Source organism: Perna viridis, chromosome 4 (genome assembly GCF_037379345.1).
Source record: "Perna viridis isolate PV_CMFRI_1.1 ecotype Kerala chromosome 4, ASM3737934v1, whole genome shotgun sequence".
NCBI lineage: Eukaryota > Metazoa > Mollusca > Bivalvia > Mytilida > Mytilidae > Perna > Perna viridis.
Window position 1 is genome coordinate 18177896 of NC_142448.1, and position 17554 is coordinate 18195449.

Sequence of the window (17554 nt, forward strand, 5' to 3'; positions counted from 1 at the left end):
TTAAAATTCCACATCCCAATTTTAATCGTAGAAGTGTAAATGAGTGAAACCGTGTGTCTGCCAATCTACCTAGTTAACAGTGATTTTACACTACGGATTGAAATATGAATAATATAGAATTGTCAAAATCTTTTCAAGTTGTAACTATGTTCCATCTGCTTGATGTATTAAAATGAATGAAACAGAAGAAATGTCATCATACCAATAAACACAGGGTGTTAAGCTTTCAAAACATAATGGTTAAGCAATATAATCATTCATTTCTTCTCGTCCGTGAATGGGTTATCACCATGCTCCTTTCTTTATCACAACAGTAATGAACCTCTCAGAACTACAGTACTTTGTCCCGTCAGATCTACTCTTCCGTCATGTCGTATTTCTATCCTAACATTACCTCCTCGTTTAGAACACTGTCTGGCTGAAAGATATAACATATAAAGATACTCCAGTAATACCGATTCAAAATGAGAGCTAAAACTGGGTAAGTCTATAGCATACACTGTATAAATAATTTCTTAATTAAGTGGTTTTGTGTTCTCAATTTTTTTAAAAAACATACGCACTGAGAAAAACAAAATCCTGAAGCTTCAGTATGAACGTTTAAATTGGAACATCCAGTAAACAACAAGAGGCTGGTAGAAGTCCAAAGTTGTTTATCATTGTGTTGCAACTAAACATTTTTTAAATCGTTGCCATGAAGGATCAGGGATATTTCTGAAACGAAATTCGTTAAAGCATAAAAAATACAACAACAATTTATGGATAACAGTATCATCTTCATCATTGTATAACCGTACACCAAATTTTATAAGTTTTCAACAAAGGGTTGCCATGATTTTTGATTTAAGAACCATAAAAAAGCCCTACGGCAATCAGGAAGAAGGTGCAAAGCTTGTCGCAGATGTTACACGTGCCACAGCCATCATACCGAAGCAGCATATTTTTCAAATGGTAAACAGTGATGGGTTTATGAGAATTATGTTCTATGCCCCCACCTCAAAGCAAAAAAGATGTATGGAAAACAGGATGTCGATATGTAAACAGGTCGAAAGTATTACACTAAAGGCGGGACATAAAAACTAACCATATAATGTTTTCTTTTGTAGAACATCTGCCCAGTAGGCACCACTTACTGTGTGAGCAGAACCTGTAGAGAATAGAAAGGAGATAAAAAAATTAAAAATTAATCATGTATTATAATATGAATAACATGTTAGCATACTCCTAAATTATTTCTTCTTTTTTTGTTTTTAACACAGACACAACTGAAAAGACAGATTAAGTTAACAGTTAATAGTTTTATTATATTTCGCAAAGGAAACACCAGAGAAGTATGGGACAATTTCATAACCTAACCCAAATCTGCACACTGAGTGTTAATCATCGGTTTGATCAATTGAATATCTTTTCATCAGACACGAAATCGCCTTCAACACAAAAAGTTACATAAAGAAAGATGTTATTTTCGGTTCAAAATCTCAATTTTTTTAAGATTTAAGATGTTCAGGTTTTTTTTTAAGAAGGTTGTTGCTATACATCATATCCGACAATTAAGCATCCTTACCTGTCACTGGATCCTCTGGTATTCCGTTCCATGGAGCAAAATAACGTGAAATAAAATCATACTGGTCCCCAGACTGGTCAGCACAGCCATTGTCACTCCTACCTCTCAGAGTAATAATAACGCCCTTCACTTTTCCAGTAGGTTCAGCGGCCATCATGGCTGTTGTGTCCAGGTTTAATGATTCAAGGTCAGAGCTATAAAAAAAAATCGGAGATCAGTAGAGTTAGTTCATATTCTAAACTAAGTTATAGCAAAACTATGAGTAACTATGTAAACATAGAAATGCTCATTGCCATATGTTCATGTTTTCCTTTTCTACCGGTTAAAGTTTGAGGAATTTAAGTAGGTTTCATGATGGTTTATGGTCAAAGGAACAACAACATTAACATAAATAATGCAATGCTAATATACATATGTAAAAAAGTTGCTTTTTCAGTTTTCCTACCATAATATTATGTGAAGCGGTCTACTTACCGACTGCTATCGTCCGACATTCTAACCAATAGTTTCCTTGTTGTCTTTGAATAATGTACAGAATGAATCCTATCGTCAGGCAACACTAACTAAATTTATAAAATAATTTATGAAAAATGAAATCTAAAACAAGAAATACAATTCATTTACATTTATATATACCCTCCAATTAAACAGTTTGCATTATTTATGAAGAAGGATAACATAAATCACTACTTACTGACTTCTTAGGGGACAAAGTTTATACTCTGTATTGACACTTTGATGGGAATGTATCCAAACAAAATTATTCAAAAATACGTATGTAATAATGTTTACCTTTAGTAGATGTGATAGTTCTTGTCTGTTCTGTAAAAAGAATAATAAGAAGTTGTTTTAACACATGTATAGTCCCACAGAGATCATGACTGGAACAGATCAGGTGCACATCATGAATTATTCTGTGATCAATATATATAAAATTTTGAGAAAGTTTTTTTTTAATTAAAACATCTAAGAGACATTTTCTTTTCACTTTGATTCGTCGTGTATATTAACCATACTTGCCTGATTGTACCTATATCAACTTGCATTTTATGAAATCGCATTTTCTTAACCGTTTTTACTATATAAGCGTACAAATTAGAATACATTACATCCCAATAAGAATTAAGAAACAAGATTCGAAAGAACTTGACGTATGAATCTTCTCCAATTTTTCTCGTATTTCCATTCGTTAAATAGTTTTGAAAATTAGCATAAACCACACAGTCTAGTATGATTACAATATGCTTAAGGAATAATCAAGGGAACCAAGATTTCAGCGGAAATCAAAAGAATGTAATCCAGGACCAAAAACTAGACAGGGAAAACAGACACGCACAACAAGTCAAAGAACATATAATAAAAAAAATAATACGTACAAAGTAACAAAAGTCCATGAGCAACTCCGACCCCACTAAAAGTGGGAAAAACTGTAACTGAACACTTCGTGGAAAAGAAATGGTAGAAACTGGCACTACTTCACCAATAACAGGAAGAAGATACCGAGTAGATAATACTTGTAGAATAAACATCTATATATGTAAAGTATACACCGGTCTGCAAGGTAGACATTAGCCCACATTACTTACCTGTGGCTCTGGAGGATTAAGGGGAAAGTTCATTCTGATTCCGTTAGGTGGTGCTCTTTCAGTAACTAACGGCCCACTAGCACTATCAAAAGTTATAGAATCTGACTTGTTATCTACAAGAAACAGAGATCGATGGATATTTTAATGCAACATCCATTGTAAGGTGGATTTTAACTGGGTAACATCGTAAATTTCAGGATATAAATCCCACAATGGACAATTTAAATTTTTTACGAGTACCCGGTCACTTTCGGCGTCATATCCATTGACGCCTCCAAATCTTCAAATATAATAGTTTATCTTTCAATTGTATTCGACACGCTTTGAATTGTTTGTAGGTTAATGGGTTGAATTGTAATATTCATAAGTTGATTGTTTCATATAGAAAACTACATTTGGAAAATAGTAACAGTTATAAAACAAAACGTAGGAGTATTTTAACAGAATTGATTATGTAAGAAATTTCTAAATACATGTAGGTTCGCATCTATTTGAGACACCAGAATCCAAGCACATGGCCAACAGGTAAACAAGATTGGAAACACCTGATTGGATTACAGGTAACAATAACTGTAATTATAAATGTACAGTTGTATACTGAAAAATACATTGATGATTTTTCACATATGTAGGAAACTTTAGATGTCTCAATAGGTTTTAATATATTAGAAAATACAATACTTACTTAGCTGGTAAAAAAGAACTGATGCAGAGGCGACTGTAGCATGTCCACATAGGTTCACCTCATTTGTTGGTGTGAACCATCGGATGCCAAATCTGTTGCCTACCGAAATAAAATTATCAAACATATGTGGACAAAAGTTTAAGCGGGCAAATTAAACATAACATACAGAATCTAAATATACGTTAATTAATTGTGATAACAAAAACCAATTCTTAAATTGTACTTGTATTCAAAAGTATTTTTATGATTTATGAGCTACTTTTTCCTTTTAAAATTCAATAATTCACAAAAAAATGATATGATACGAAAATATTCTAATTTCAAGTTCAATTGACCTTCAATAAATCCAAGGTCGTGTCGGTCGATAATGTATACTGTTTCTGACAAGTTCATCTCTGATGCAATCTTCTGCATTTTGTCTTCTGGTAATGACTGGAATGACCATTTTACATGGTTATTAATAAACATGTATATATATACATATATAATTAAAACACTACTGATTAACAAGTGATATCAACTTTTCTTACAGATAAAACTCAAGACAAGTAATTCAACAAAGAAATGAATTGGCTTGTTCTATATTTTAGAAAACAGAAAAACCCGTTTAAACTAAGCTTTGCACTATGTACGACAAGTATTTAAAATGAAAATTATACCAGTGTTTCGTATAACAAATTATATGGTCGATTCACAGTTCAAATCTTTCTTTTTTTATTTTAAGCTCCGTTTCTAATGAAGAAAATCTATCTGCCAACAATTGGCTTATTCTATAGTTTAGAAAACAGAAAAACCCGTTTAAACTGAGCTTTGCACTATGTACGACAAGTATTTAAAATGAAAATTATACCAGTGTTTCGTATAACAAATTATATGGTCGATTCACAGTTCAAATCTTTCTTTTTTTATTTTAAGCTCCGTTTCTAATGAAGAAAATCTATCTGCCAACAATGCCGATGGAAATGTGATATTATTGATAACAAACCGATTCATCCTTCAGCAAACAAACTGAAGCAGGATTTCCTTGAAATGGGACGTCTGTAAATGCATCAACAGTATAAATTGGTAATTCCATTACGGTGCCGTTTTTATAGCAGAACCCCTATCAATAGAAATAATGACATACTGAAAACAAAGATCTATGCGTACTTCTCCAGCGCACCTTTTCAAAAGACCCACACGGAATATAAATCTACAGAATCTACCATGCGGACCTAACATTCTTAACTACACAAAGAAAAGTAAAATTTCATTACTAGACGCACTCTCAATCATCGAGTGTCCATGTACATTACGATACTCAACACCGAACTCTAACTTGGTTAAGCTCATTATCACATGTTTAGGCTCGTCCAATTACAATGCCCACGAAACAAGAGCTTGGCACTTTATATACAAATATCATTGTGCGACAAAAACAAACAAGAAGATTTTATGTTAATTGTTCTGTAACTGTAAGGTCAAACAGTTAAAACAGCTATTGTTTTTTAAACGTGCTTTAAATACACTGCCTAGCTGACACTGGTTTTGTGGAACATCGGAAAATATTAGTCTAACGATTATATATATTCCTTGGAAATAATGTAGTTTTTCACTGATTTAAACTAACATTAAACACTATCAACACAAGCTTATGTGGCAATAACTTACCAGTGTTTACTATTGAGGGTAAGAAATGGACAGGGAAATGAAATGCAGGTAAATGTAGAAAAGAATCGAAATGTATGTTATCCCCGTGCAGGTCCGGGTGTCAAAAGAATAGACCTGCAGCAGCGCTAAACTCATCGTAAAAGGCGACTAAATAGTGCTCAGAAACCTAGCCGGGGGGCTAGGCGCTCTGCCCACAGCAGCTGGGATGTGTGCACCAGGTGGTGGAATGGGGTACCCCTGACGTGTTACATGTTGAGGTTGTCAGGCTATAATACGGAAAACCTGACCGCAAACCATCGTGGTGTACCGTGTTGGGAAAGATGCCACGTTCCTCGCACGTTAAAGAACCCTGCTGTTACATTCGATAGGAGTAGAAACTTTCGCGCTGCGCCACAGGACCCTACTTATCCTTCCCTTTTATCTTGTGGCAATCAAAATTTGTCGACCATATTGTCCTTGTGTCCCATCCCCTTTTTCATTTCGTTATTATCATTTCATGTTCATTTTGTCATCTATTTCATGTTCATCGTCTGAATATAGCTGAAATATTGCTGCTCGGGCGTTAAACCCCAACATTCAATCAACCGTGGATTTAACCCCCCCCCCACACACACACACACAATTAATTTGTCAATTTGTGGGAGAATGAGGTAAATTCTAGCAAACTATTTGTGCTAAAATGACCTAATAATAACACAGGACCTCCCTTTTTCGTTATACCTCCGTGGATTCCCCTTCCAAAATTCTGACTGAATCCACCTCTGCATTCATTCAATCAATCAATTAATAGGCCATACGTGTACGTAACCAAATAAAAAAGTCTAGATCATATGTACATGTACTTTTCACACCTGTGTGGTCGGGGTCAGGGAAATATGAAGTTAGGAGTATATAAACCTTATGCGTATACTTTGACAGAATCCCACGGACAAATTATTTACAAGCTATGTATTAGATATAATGAAAGTTACACAGTCAATACTATTTATATCGATGTAAATAGTATTGATAAACAAAAAACCACTTATTTTACGAATAATAATAATAATAATAATAATAATAATGGGTCGTGGCGGACAATTTTGTTCCCATGGCCACGTTCCAATATGTTTCTGTATAAAAAAAAAGTATATCTATACACTTCATTAATTAAACATTTATCAGTTTTACTGTGGTGTTTTCAAACGCATCACCCGTTTTTGTTTTTCGTTTTTTGTTTTTTGATTTTTTTTGTTTTTGTTTTGTTTTGTTTTGCTTTGCTTTTGTTTTTGTTTTTTTTTAATCACAACAAAAATTACTAGCTACTGGTTACATGTACATATAGTAAAAGTAAGTACAATTGTATTAAGTCATTTAATGGAAATGTATCAATCCCATCTACGTCGTTAGACAGTTAATCTATATGAGCATAAAAATCATAAACAAGGGACAGACCAGGGAAGCAATTAAGTAACTAAACTAAAAAATGATTGAGTTGGAATCAAACTAAATGTGCAATTCAATTAAAGCGCATAACAGTTGTTTCAAGTAAATCCTTCTAAAATAACTCACATGTTATAATTTGGAAATCACAAAATAATTAAAACAGCATAAACCGTGAACTTCATATTTGTTTAATATGGTGGTAAATGAAAGAGTTAGAGTCCTCTGTTTTTATAGAAACACCCGCCAAGCTGCTCATAAAATATATCACGTCAGAGGTAGACGAAAGAGGAAAGGAGAGTAATTACAAAATTACCGAATTGAAAAAATAGGCAATAATAAAAAGGAATAGTCACAAGGAAAGTCCGTATAACAGATAAAAAATGGAAAGTTTGAAATTGCCATTGTCTATATTTTTTAACACAAACGGGCAACAAAAAATTAGAATCGGTAAAATCAATAGTCAAACCTCGGGGTAAATATATGTCTACCAGGTGAAATAAGATGCTCATTTCTGAAGAAATGCACACCCTGTATGTAGGGAGTTACCCCCCCCCCGCCCCTTGTCAAAATATTATAGTTGATATTAACAATAAATAAAAGAAAAAAAGGAACTTACATGTAATACAATTAAAATTAAGAAAATACAAGTGGAGGGTAACAATAAAACTACCGAACGAAACCAAAAAAAAAAAAAACAAAAACAAAAACAAAAAACAAACAAACAAACAAAAAACAAAAAAAAAACAAATCTTCATCTTTGTAGGAAGGACGCGTCAAGTTCCATATGGAAATAACAGCAACTTGTTCTCTACACGCACAGGCCCGTGCAGGTCCGAGTGTCAAAAGAAGCAGCAGCACTAAGCTTGTCGTAAAAAGCGACTTAATGGTGCTGAGAGCCTTGATCGGGTTGTATGCCCAAGGTGGTTGAATGGGGGACCCCTGGCATGTTACATACTGCATGGGGTCGTCAGGCCATATTACATAAATCTGACCGCAAACCATAGTGGTGCAATGTGTTGGGGAAAATGCCACGTTCCCAGCACGTTAAAGAAACCTTCTGTGGTATCTATCGAAGTAGGAAACATTCAACCACGCCACAGGAGGAGGCTAAATTGCCCGACCCAACCTATCTTTCCCTATTTCCAGTGGCAATCAAAATTTGCCGATCCTAGTTATCCTTATGTCCCATCCCATTTTTCATCTCATCATTTCTTGGAAATGCTCATTTTATCACCCATTTTAAGTTCATCACCTTGGCATAGTTGAAATATTGCTCCTCGGGTGTTAATCCCCATTAATCAATCAATCTACTCGCACTGCACCTATAACAGCTCCCTGATTTACTACATGTCACTCCGCTAGCTTATAAGCTCAGCTATACAGGATGTGAAAAAAAATCAAAAGGCATGAACACTATTCATTACGATTACGCGAAGTACTGTACTAATTTGCTTATAAAGGCGGTGTTTACTACTGGGTGCGACAGGGATGCAGAGCTTTGAAATAGAAACATAATACAGTACAGATGGACGCACGTTCAATGGAAATGCTGTATATTAAATGACACCTCACTCCCATTCCTTCACTCTTATGAGGCTGACTTTATAGCTGATCTGATCCGAAAGAAAGAATATCGTTTGGCTAGATCCTTTATCTCAATGTCCGCAGTATAGATGACGTATTATCTTTAAACAATCCTAATTTCGGGGATTTGATATATCGCATCTACCCCAAAGACTTGAGATAAAGGATACTACATACACTGTAAAGTCAGCCTTATATCTTGACCTACACTTAGAAATCGATGTTAAAGGAAAACTATTGACCAAACTTTACGACAAAGTGATGACTTTTCATTCAGAATTGTCAACTTTCCTTTCATCTGTGGCAGCATCCCTTCATCACCTGCGTATGCAGTGTTCATATCACAACTCATACGTTATGCCAGAGCTTGCCGAAACTACGCAGACTTTTTGTATCGCGCTAGAAATCTAACAAATAGGCTTCTGGAACAGGGTTATGTTGCTACAAGATTGAAGTCATCAATACAGAAGTTTTATGGTCGCCATCATGAACTCGTGGATCGTTATGGTGTTTCCATCTGCACCATGAAAACTGATTTATTCAACGGGTCATGGTTTTCCTTTCCTCGTTTGTCTACCCCGGACTTGACTTTTTATGAGCAACTCGGCGGGTGTTTCTAGAGAAGCAGAGGACGCTTACCCTACCGGTGCACCTGGTCCATGCTCCCAGTTTTTAGTGGAGTCCGAGTTGCTCATTTGCTTTTGTTGCTTTGTATGTGTGGTTTTGGTTGCTTTATGTTCTTTGTTGTGTATGTCTGTTTTCCATGTCTGGTCTTTGTCTCTGCATTACATTCTTTTGATTACCGCTATAACCTTGGTTCCCTTGATTACTCTTGTTAACTTTCATTGAATTCTGTTCAGTAATTTCAGAGAAGATGTTTTTTTTTTAAATTGTTAAAAGACGACGACGACGACGATTGACTCTAAATGATGACCTTTGGCAATGTGGACTAAACGACCATCACAGGACGAAAGCTGAAATTTATTAAATGATCCTTATATTAAGTCCTACAAGTGCTCTCGTGTTAAATTTTTATGAGGACTCCTTCATTTGTTATAAAGATTTAACATCCTTGAAAGGCGAAAAATGACGTTTAAAACAAATCAAGATTTCAACTAATATCTTGAAAACCATAATAGAAAACTTGAAGAAACCGTCATTTTTTTAATATTTACAGAAAAAAAGTTGCAAAATAAAAATAAAAGTGAACTGTTTATGTGGCCCTAATATGCTTCTGTAAAAACGACATATGTTGCATGCAGTTTTAATTTAACATGTAAAAACAAGGCAGTTGTTTTAGAGACATGTGACGTTTCCTGTCCTTCGTCAGATTTTTAGCTGTCATAATGCCACAGATAGTCCGAGGTGTGACTATGGTAGAGGAGAAGACGCACCCTGATTGGAATCTACGATAATTTAGATGCGGACAAGAAATTCCTATTATTTCAATGGAAAAGGCAGGATTTCTTAGAAAAGTCACAGAGGGTCCAATGAGAGTATAAACATTGAGAAAGACTTACTCTAGTGCAAAATGTAGTGTAATAGGTGTTGTATAATATTAAAAAATTATTATTATTATTATTTTTTATTGCACAAAAATCGTTTTTGACACTAGGACAAAATCCTACGCAGGACAAAAAAGTGAGTACTATGGTAAAATGCAAAAATTATCTTGTTAGCCAATCAGTTTTATTTGTTTTATTTTCTTCGTTGTCTTTATTTTACAAGAGGCGTGATTACTAGTAATTGTTTAACCCTTTTTATTTCGCTTTTTTCAGTTTTAAGAAGATAAAAGCCAGACTAGTATTCTTTGTTATTTTACAGATTAAAAGCTCTAGATAAGTTGGATTCTTTTAAAGGAGGAATGGTATTTTGTTGTAGTAAGCTGAGTCCTAATATTCCATATTGAATAAATGCTTTCGCGATGAAGAATGTGATTGTTATCGTGATTTTTTTAAATCTAAATTGAAATGCACTGCAAAAATAGCATTTTTACATACAATAAACATGTTTATGAACAACAAAATAAAACATATATAAAGAATCAGTTTTGACTCTATACTTATTTTTTAGTTATTTTATTTCGAACAGACTACGCAATTGACGGCTTGGTTATTTACATACGGAGGACACGGCAACGATCCACACTTTATAGTTGTTCCGTACAATAAGTTTTCATTGTTGTTCCGTTCTCCACCTTGTAGATATTCTGGATTTCTGTCCACACATATGTAGGTTGACTCTTTAGCTACCGGATCCTAGGTATCCATCATATTCCTTTTTCCATCCGCTGTAGCAGGTACTTTTACCTGGAATCATTATAGACACCGATGTATTTGTACTGAAGCATACAGCACAAGGTATGTCTTCATCTTCAGCATGAAGTCCGAAAAAGTTTTTATTCTGAAACTCTGACCCGTATAAAAAACTGCTTTCTAAACCTGTTTTGTTTGAAGGATCTGGATTATTTGGAAGACAGAGAATGTTGGCTGGCCCACCGTAGTAAATGCCGTGGGAATATTCTTGACCGGAAGTGAATCCTGAAATCAAAGAAAGTTGTAAAGGACAGAAATCCCGAATAGTTTTGCAAGATGTAGCTTCCTGTCAGACTGAAAAAAGGATTTCAGTGCATCCACGCTACTTAATTTTTTTCACCATTGTTAAACTAAATGCTTATCTCTGGCTCTTTTTGAAATATATAGCAGTACAAAGGAAAACATTTTTCGATTAAGAAACTTATTGAGAAGTGCTCTTACGTTTGAAATTTTGAATATCATGTATAGGAAAGTTCGCCAAATTCAGCTTGCAAAAAAACTAACATTCTCCTAACGACGCGGCACTATCACTGAATAGAGATATTGAAAAGATCCACCAGTGGGCCTAACGATGGCTTGTACGGTTTAATCCTCAAAAGACGGAAGCGATGTTAGTATCACGTAAACATGTCAGACAGGTACAACCTATTTTAGAATAACGGAGATGTAGTTTGGGACAACGGGTTACAGATTTTGATTAACAAGATCGAAGGTGTTCAGATAGAAGCAATGCGTATCGTAACTGGTGGTACCAAATTAATATCGTTAGACAGCCTATATCGGGAAACCAGATGGGAAAAGCTCGCGGATAGAAGGCGAAAGCACAAGCTTGTGATGTTTTATAAGATGATAAATGGTGACACACCCGAATATTTGAGTACCCTTGTACCAGACGCGCGGGTTAACATCCATAGCATTTTAACCGTCAATCTAATGACATAGTAGAGATACGAACAAGGACATCCTTGTTTTCGAACTACTTCCTGCCGTCCACTATTCGATTGTGGAATAACCTTCCGATCGAAATGCGCAATTCCAGATAATGACATGCCTTCAAAGCGCGTTTATATGTTTCGAACGAACGCCAACGGCCATTATATTATAATATTGGAAGCAGGCTAGGTCAGGTATTGCACACCAGGTTGCGAATGAACAGTAGTTCACTCAAAGAACACCTGTTCAGACGTGACCTCGTGGGTAGCCCAAACTGTGTTTGCGGACAAATTGAGTCGAACAGCCATTTCTTACTTGAATGTAATATTTATTCTGATTTACGACGTACCACTATTCACACTTTTAATTTTCAGTTTGACATTGATATTCTCCTAAATGGGTCTGATGCTCTATCAACAGATCAAAATACTGAACTTTTCCTGAAGGTGCAATCCTATATTATAAAGAGTAAACGATTTGTAAACGCTTAAAAATATAATTTGTATACATGCTATCTTTTGAGTGCATTTCATCTACTTTTTACATATTTTTTTAATTGTTTTTTTCATTTATTTTTTTTTATTTATTATTATTATTTTTTTTCATTTTTTTATATATTTTTCTTCTTTATAATCAATATTCTTTCTCCTTATATTTTTTTTCTGTAATTGATATTTCCCCAATAAGTTAACCCTTTCTAACTTCATTACACTTATAGTACATGTATTTGTCAATATTCCAGAGCATGCTTCTGAATGTATTGAGATGTATTTTGTCCTTTACTTGGAGACGGATTAGCAAAACCATATGGCTTGTTTCCGAATCCTTGTGTTTATTTACTACACTGTCATATCATGTATATCATGTATAATATTGACGTATTCTTTGAAATAAAATATGTTTAAAATAACATTCTTTTTATATATTTCGTTATATTTTGTGCAGGAAAAAAGTTAAAGAAAACTATAGAAAAAAATAGACAGTTAGGGAGCTTCCTTCCTTTTTGCGACACACAATTTACACATTATCGAATAATGTTCAAATTCATTTTGACTTGCTGCAGATCCCGATGAAATTGAGTTTATGATATTAAAAGGCGCGTATCGCGAAAGACAAACGCAGGTTAACATATGTGGATTTTGTTTTTACGTACGAAACTGTCTGATTTAAATGACGCAGTCCGTTTGTATCTATGTGTTGTAATTTGAGGGCTCAATGCTTTGCTACATTTGTATAATGATACATACCCGAATAAAGAGTTTCAGTGTTAGGAGCAGAACATTGTTTACGTCCCCAACGCGTGTATGATGAGCCTTGACCTTAAAAAGTAAAAGTACACTCGGATAAAATGATAGCAATAGTCTGCTTTTCTTTCTAACATAACGTGAAGAAAAAGTAAATTTTCAGTCTTCACTTAAAGAAGATTAGTTAGAATAATAAATATGAGTCCGTGATTAACAACAATAATGCAATAGACGGACACAATAAGTACCGCTTGGTAATATTCAGAATATTAATGCATTAACGGAATGAACGGCCATTACTGGATCAAACTTGTCACTATAATTAAATTGAACAAAACAAAAAGCATATTTACAGTTGTGTATGCTACCACTTCAAATAACATATTTCAAATAATAACGCACTGTGGGCAAAATTTTAATCTACATAAACTACACAATTTAGGCAATACAAGTATGATAACATTCAGGGACACATACAAACAAGTAGCAGCAGTCCTTCTCACAATAAAAATGAATTTAAAAATGAATATAGTCTTTATGGATACTATTAATCAGTTTGGTTGGATTTGCTGGTCATCGGTTGACATCCAATCATATCGGTTGGTTTAAGCACACCCTAATTTCAATGAATAAATAAGCTAATTGTAATTGTAGGGATAACCATATACATCCCATTAAACAAAATCAACGTAGACAACAGTTTGACAAACATTATATATAGATAATCTCGAGTTCGAAGCGACAATCAAGACATGAACATTTTAGAAGGTTTGGGAATGGATTTTTAATTACAAAAAAACTTTTACAAATAATACTTCATTGAATAAACAAAATCAATAATTTTAGTACTCACGAAAATTACAAATGTTTCAATCTATTGTATATAAAAGAAATCACTGAATCATTCGGCGTAATATCTTCGTGAAATATGAGACTGACCGTTACATTATTTCGATATAAAAAAGAAAGAAAAAAAAGCACATATCACTCGGAGACATTTTCAAACGTTCATATTATTATCCTTCTGCTGGTGGACTTAATAAAATTCTAACGTAACTTAGGTTGAATATTGTCAACCGTGGTAAAATAAGGAACCTTTTTTTAGTGTCAACGTAAAAACAATGATCCCCTCTTTTTAGAAACTACGGCCATGCACAGTCTGGCTGGTGGAAGATGTGTTGAAGTTGAAAGACTAATTGAAAACCCAATTTGATGGTGTCTATAAATGGTATTAATCATATGAACTTTGTAAGATGGTGCATCAAATGCGGACACATTTGTTGATTTTTTTCAAGAGGCCGCAAACAACGTTTCTGAAAATGGATTTCCAGCTTTGGAGCCAGGGTATCTTGTCACTGTTGATAACTGTCCCATTTATCGTTTCAACGGAGAAATTCGTGTCAGGAATTTTTTATTCAGATGGGTATTGGTTACATTTTTAACCTTGCCACAGCCCTAAACTAAACATTGCCGAAAACAGTTTCCTGTAAATTAAAACCTTAACTACAACCAGAGAGGTTTTTAACGTCATAAGGCCAAACTTAAAAGTGGCTATTTGGCAGGCACCAAACAAAGTAACGGTTTATGACGGTTAGGGAATTCAACAATTCAAACATAATGCTTAAATGTACAGTGCAATGTTCAATCATAGAAGTAACGTTAGCTTTTTTTTAGTTCACAAGCGAAGGTAAATGATATGAACATTTGAAAATGTATCTAAGTTAGGCGTACGTGTTTTTTCTCTCTCTTTTTTCTATGTTGAAACAAAGTAACGATAAGTTGTTCCATTCTTTGCGGAGATATTGCGCCAGATGATCTATTGATTGTTTTATATGGATTAGAAAATCGGATGTTGATTGAAACATTTGTGATTTTCGGGAGTACTAAAATTATTATATTTTTTTATTCAATAAAGTATTATTTGTTCATTTTTTTTTATTCAAAAAATCCCTTCAAAATTCCGGGGTACACGGAAGAGGAAAGGAAAACTATGACACGCTCAAACGTAAGTTAATGTCTTGATTGCGAAATCGAAATTCTATAATGTTTGTCAAGCTGTTGTCTGCGTTGATTTTGTTTCAAAGAATGTACATGGCCAGCGATTGTGTATTTCCCTCGCCCTGTGCCATTTGCTTACAGTTATGTGTAGAATAAAATAAGCTCTTGAATTGAACTAAGTACAAGTGTGATATGATTAGATGTTAACCGGGTACCAGACTGAGGTGGTACATTCCCAGCATTCGATTGGATCCTTTGATTATTGTTGTGACGTATATCAAATCGATCTTTGGATGGTTCCATTCATCGTAAGGTACGATGTCTGTTTCAACGCCTGCGCAGCTCACTTCACGCAAGAATGCAATAGTCGCACTTAATTTTTGCAGGTTGTAAAATTTAAAAATATCATGGATAACACCATCAGAATCATAACCACCTAACATTGTGAACTCTTTTTGCCCCACAAAAACCAAATCCCACTTTTTACTTAGTAATCTTAAAGGAAACCCTTTCAGAAACATGAATGCAAATGAATGCAACTCGGACTCCACTAAAACCTGGGAGCATGGACCAGGTGCACCGGTAGGGTAAGTGTCCTCTGCTTTTCTAGAAACACCCACCGAGTTGCTCATAAAAGTCAATTCCGGGGTACACGGAAGAGGAAAGGAAAACTATGACACGATGAACAAATTAGTTTTCATGGTGCAGACGGATACACCATAACGATCCACGAGTGCATGATGGCGACCATAAAACTTCTGTAGTGATTATTTCAATCTTACAGCAACATAACCCTGTTCAAGAAGCCCGGGCGTGATACAAAAAGCCTGCGTAGCTACGGCAAGCTCTGGAATAACGTATGAGTTGTGATATGAAAACTCCATACGCAGGTGCTAAAGGAATGTTGCCACAGATGAAAGGAAAGTTGACAATTCTGAAAGAAAAGTCATCACGTTTGTCGTAAAGTTTGGTGAATAGTTTTCCTTTACCACCATCGATCTCTAAGTGTAGGTCAAGATATGAAGCCGACTTCACAGTGTCTGTAGTATCCTTTATCTCAAGTTGGGGTAGATGCGATGTATCAAATCTCCGAAATTAGGATTGTTTAAAGATAATACGTCATCTATATAGCGGAAACTGAGATTGAAGGATCTAGCCAAACGATATTCTTTCTTTCTGATCAGATCAGCTATAAAGTCAGCCTCATAAGAGTGAAGGAATAGGTCAGCAAGTAAATGAGCACAATTTGTTCCCATTGGAATGCCGACCGTTTGTTGAAAAACACGTCCACCACACTGGACAAATATGTTGTCAATTAAAAATTCCAGCATTTTGTAAACATCTTCCTCTGTATATTTGGAAGATGATTTGGAATTATTTCTTACCAAGTATGAGGAATCTCTACCAAGAACTATATATTTGTATCTAGGTGTACCATCTTTTTTGGAAAAACAACGATGTATAATGTTTTAAGTCGGGATTTTAACTGAGTATGGGGAATAGAAGTATACAGTGTTGAAAAATCATAGGTTTTAATGCTATTATATTCAGATAATAGTCTTGAACTGATTGTCTCCAAGAGATCTTTCGAATTTTTCAGGATCCACATTGAATTAATACCACTACGGGAGTAACAAGTGTTGTGGTAGGACCGTAGACCCTCTTTGACAGTTGTGAGTATAGAAGTTAAAAGTTTTGAAAGAGGTTTGGTGGTACATTTTGCAGATCCAGCTATGAAACGTTGTTTGTATTGATTCTTGTGGAGTTTAGGAATCCAGTACATAGACGGTAAATCACAAGCATCGTCCTTGGTAGAGAGACCAAAAGAGGATAGCACAGATTTATGGTTTTCCACGATCTCTTCTTTGGAGAGAGTGGTAGCAGTGTAGGTCTTATTATTTTCTACGTCTACCTCTGATAATAAACATTGGATATAAAACGTTTTGCAGACAAAAACAATGTTGTTTTGGGCTTTGTCTGCTGGTACGACAACATACTTGTCATGTATAGTAGACAACGTTTTTGCTACATCGGGGTCTTTGAAAACTGATATTATTTGAATGGAGAGGTTTTGCAAGAACAGTCAGGTGGTTTAGCCTTGAAGTCCTCAATCTCGAGGTTCTGTAATAGCCTTTTATAATTGAAAATTTTGGATGCGATGGGTGAAGTATAGGAATATGAAATAATTGGTATGGATTTGTCGTTGAAATATGGGGGAATTTTGTTGGTAACGTTTTTGTGATGGAGTATGTTAGCCAAATTAATTGCATCTATACCTTTGTTGACAAACGGTAGTGGAAGAAATGATCTTTTTCACACAAACTGGTTTAAAGAGTCTGTGGAAACCAATATCCAAAATGATGGCAACAAGTCCGTATAATGATGAGGTGGGGTCAGAAACAGGAGTGTCAAGACTTGTTTTGTAAAGGGAGTGCAGTAGAGTGACAGGTATAGAATAAAGTTTGGTTCTAATGTGCTGAAGTCATTAGTGTCTGCAGTATCCTTTATTTCAACTTCTTTGGGGTAGATGCGAAGCTAGGAGTGTTGTATGATAGTATGTCATCTATATA

At 34.9% G+C, this 17554-nt stretch overlaps 1 protein-coding gene and 1 pseudogene across 4 annotated transcripts in view; both read right to left on the reverse strand.

The window, feature by feature from the left end:
* Positions 1 to 17554, reverse strand: part of LOC148619151 (phenazine biosynthesis-like domain-containing protein 1) — a 27726-nt gene continuing 10172 nt past the window's right edge. The window contains exons 2-11 of one of the 3 annotated variants that reach the window (XM_088578749.1): positions 12990 to 13061; positions 4821 to 4937; positions 4171 to 4267; positions 3836 to 3934; positions 3151 to 3263; positions 2357 to 2386; positions 2039 to 2127; positions 1565 to 1758; positions 1085 to 1147; positions 1 to 418 (exon numbers count right to left, since the gene is read on the reverse strand). In XM_088578749.1, the coding sequence (XP_088434875.1) occupies positions 306 to 418; positions 1085 to 1147; positions 1565 to 1758; positions 2039 to 2127; positions 2357 to 2386; positions 3151 to 3263; positions 3836 to 3934; positions 4171 to 4267; positions 4821 to 4910 (888 nt within the window). In that variant the 5' untranslated portion in view covers positions 4911 to 4937; positions 12990 to 13061 and the 3' untranslated portion in view covers positions 1 to 305. The other 2 variants (XM_088578747.1, XM_088578750.1) reach the window with 2 other exon arrangements.
* Positions 10466 to 17554, reverse strand: part of LOC148619152 (uncharacterized) — a 20977-nt pseudogene continuing 13888 nt past the window's right edge. The window contains exons 4-5 of the transcript XR_015921545.1: positions 12990 to 13061; positions 10466 to 11034 (exon numbers count right to left, since the gene is read on the reverse strand). The product of XR_015921545.1 is annotated as an uncharacterized LOC148619152 (transcript). The remainder of the gene's footprint in view (positions 11035 to 12989; positions 13062 to 17554) is intronic.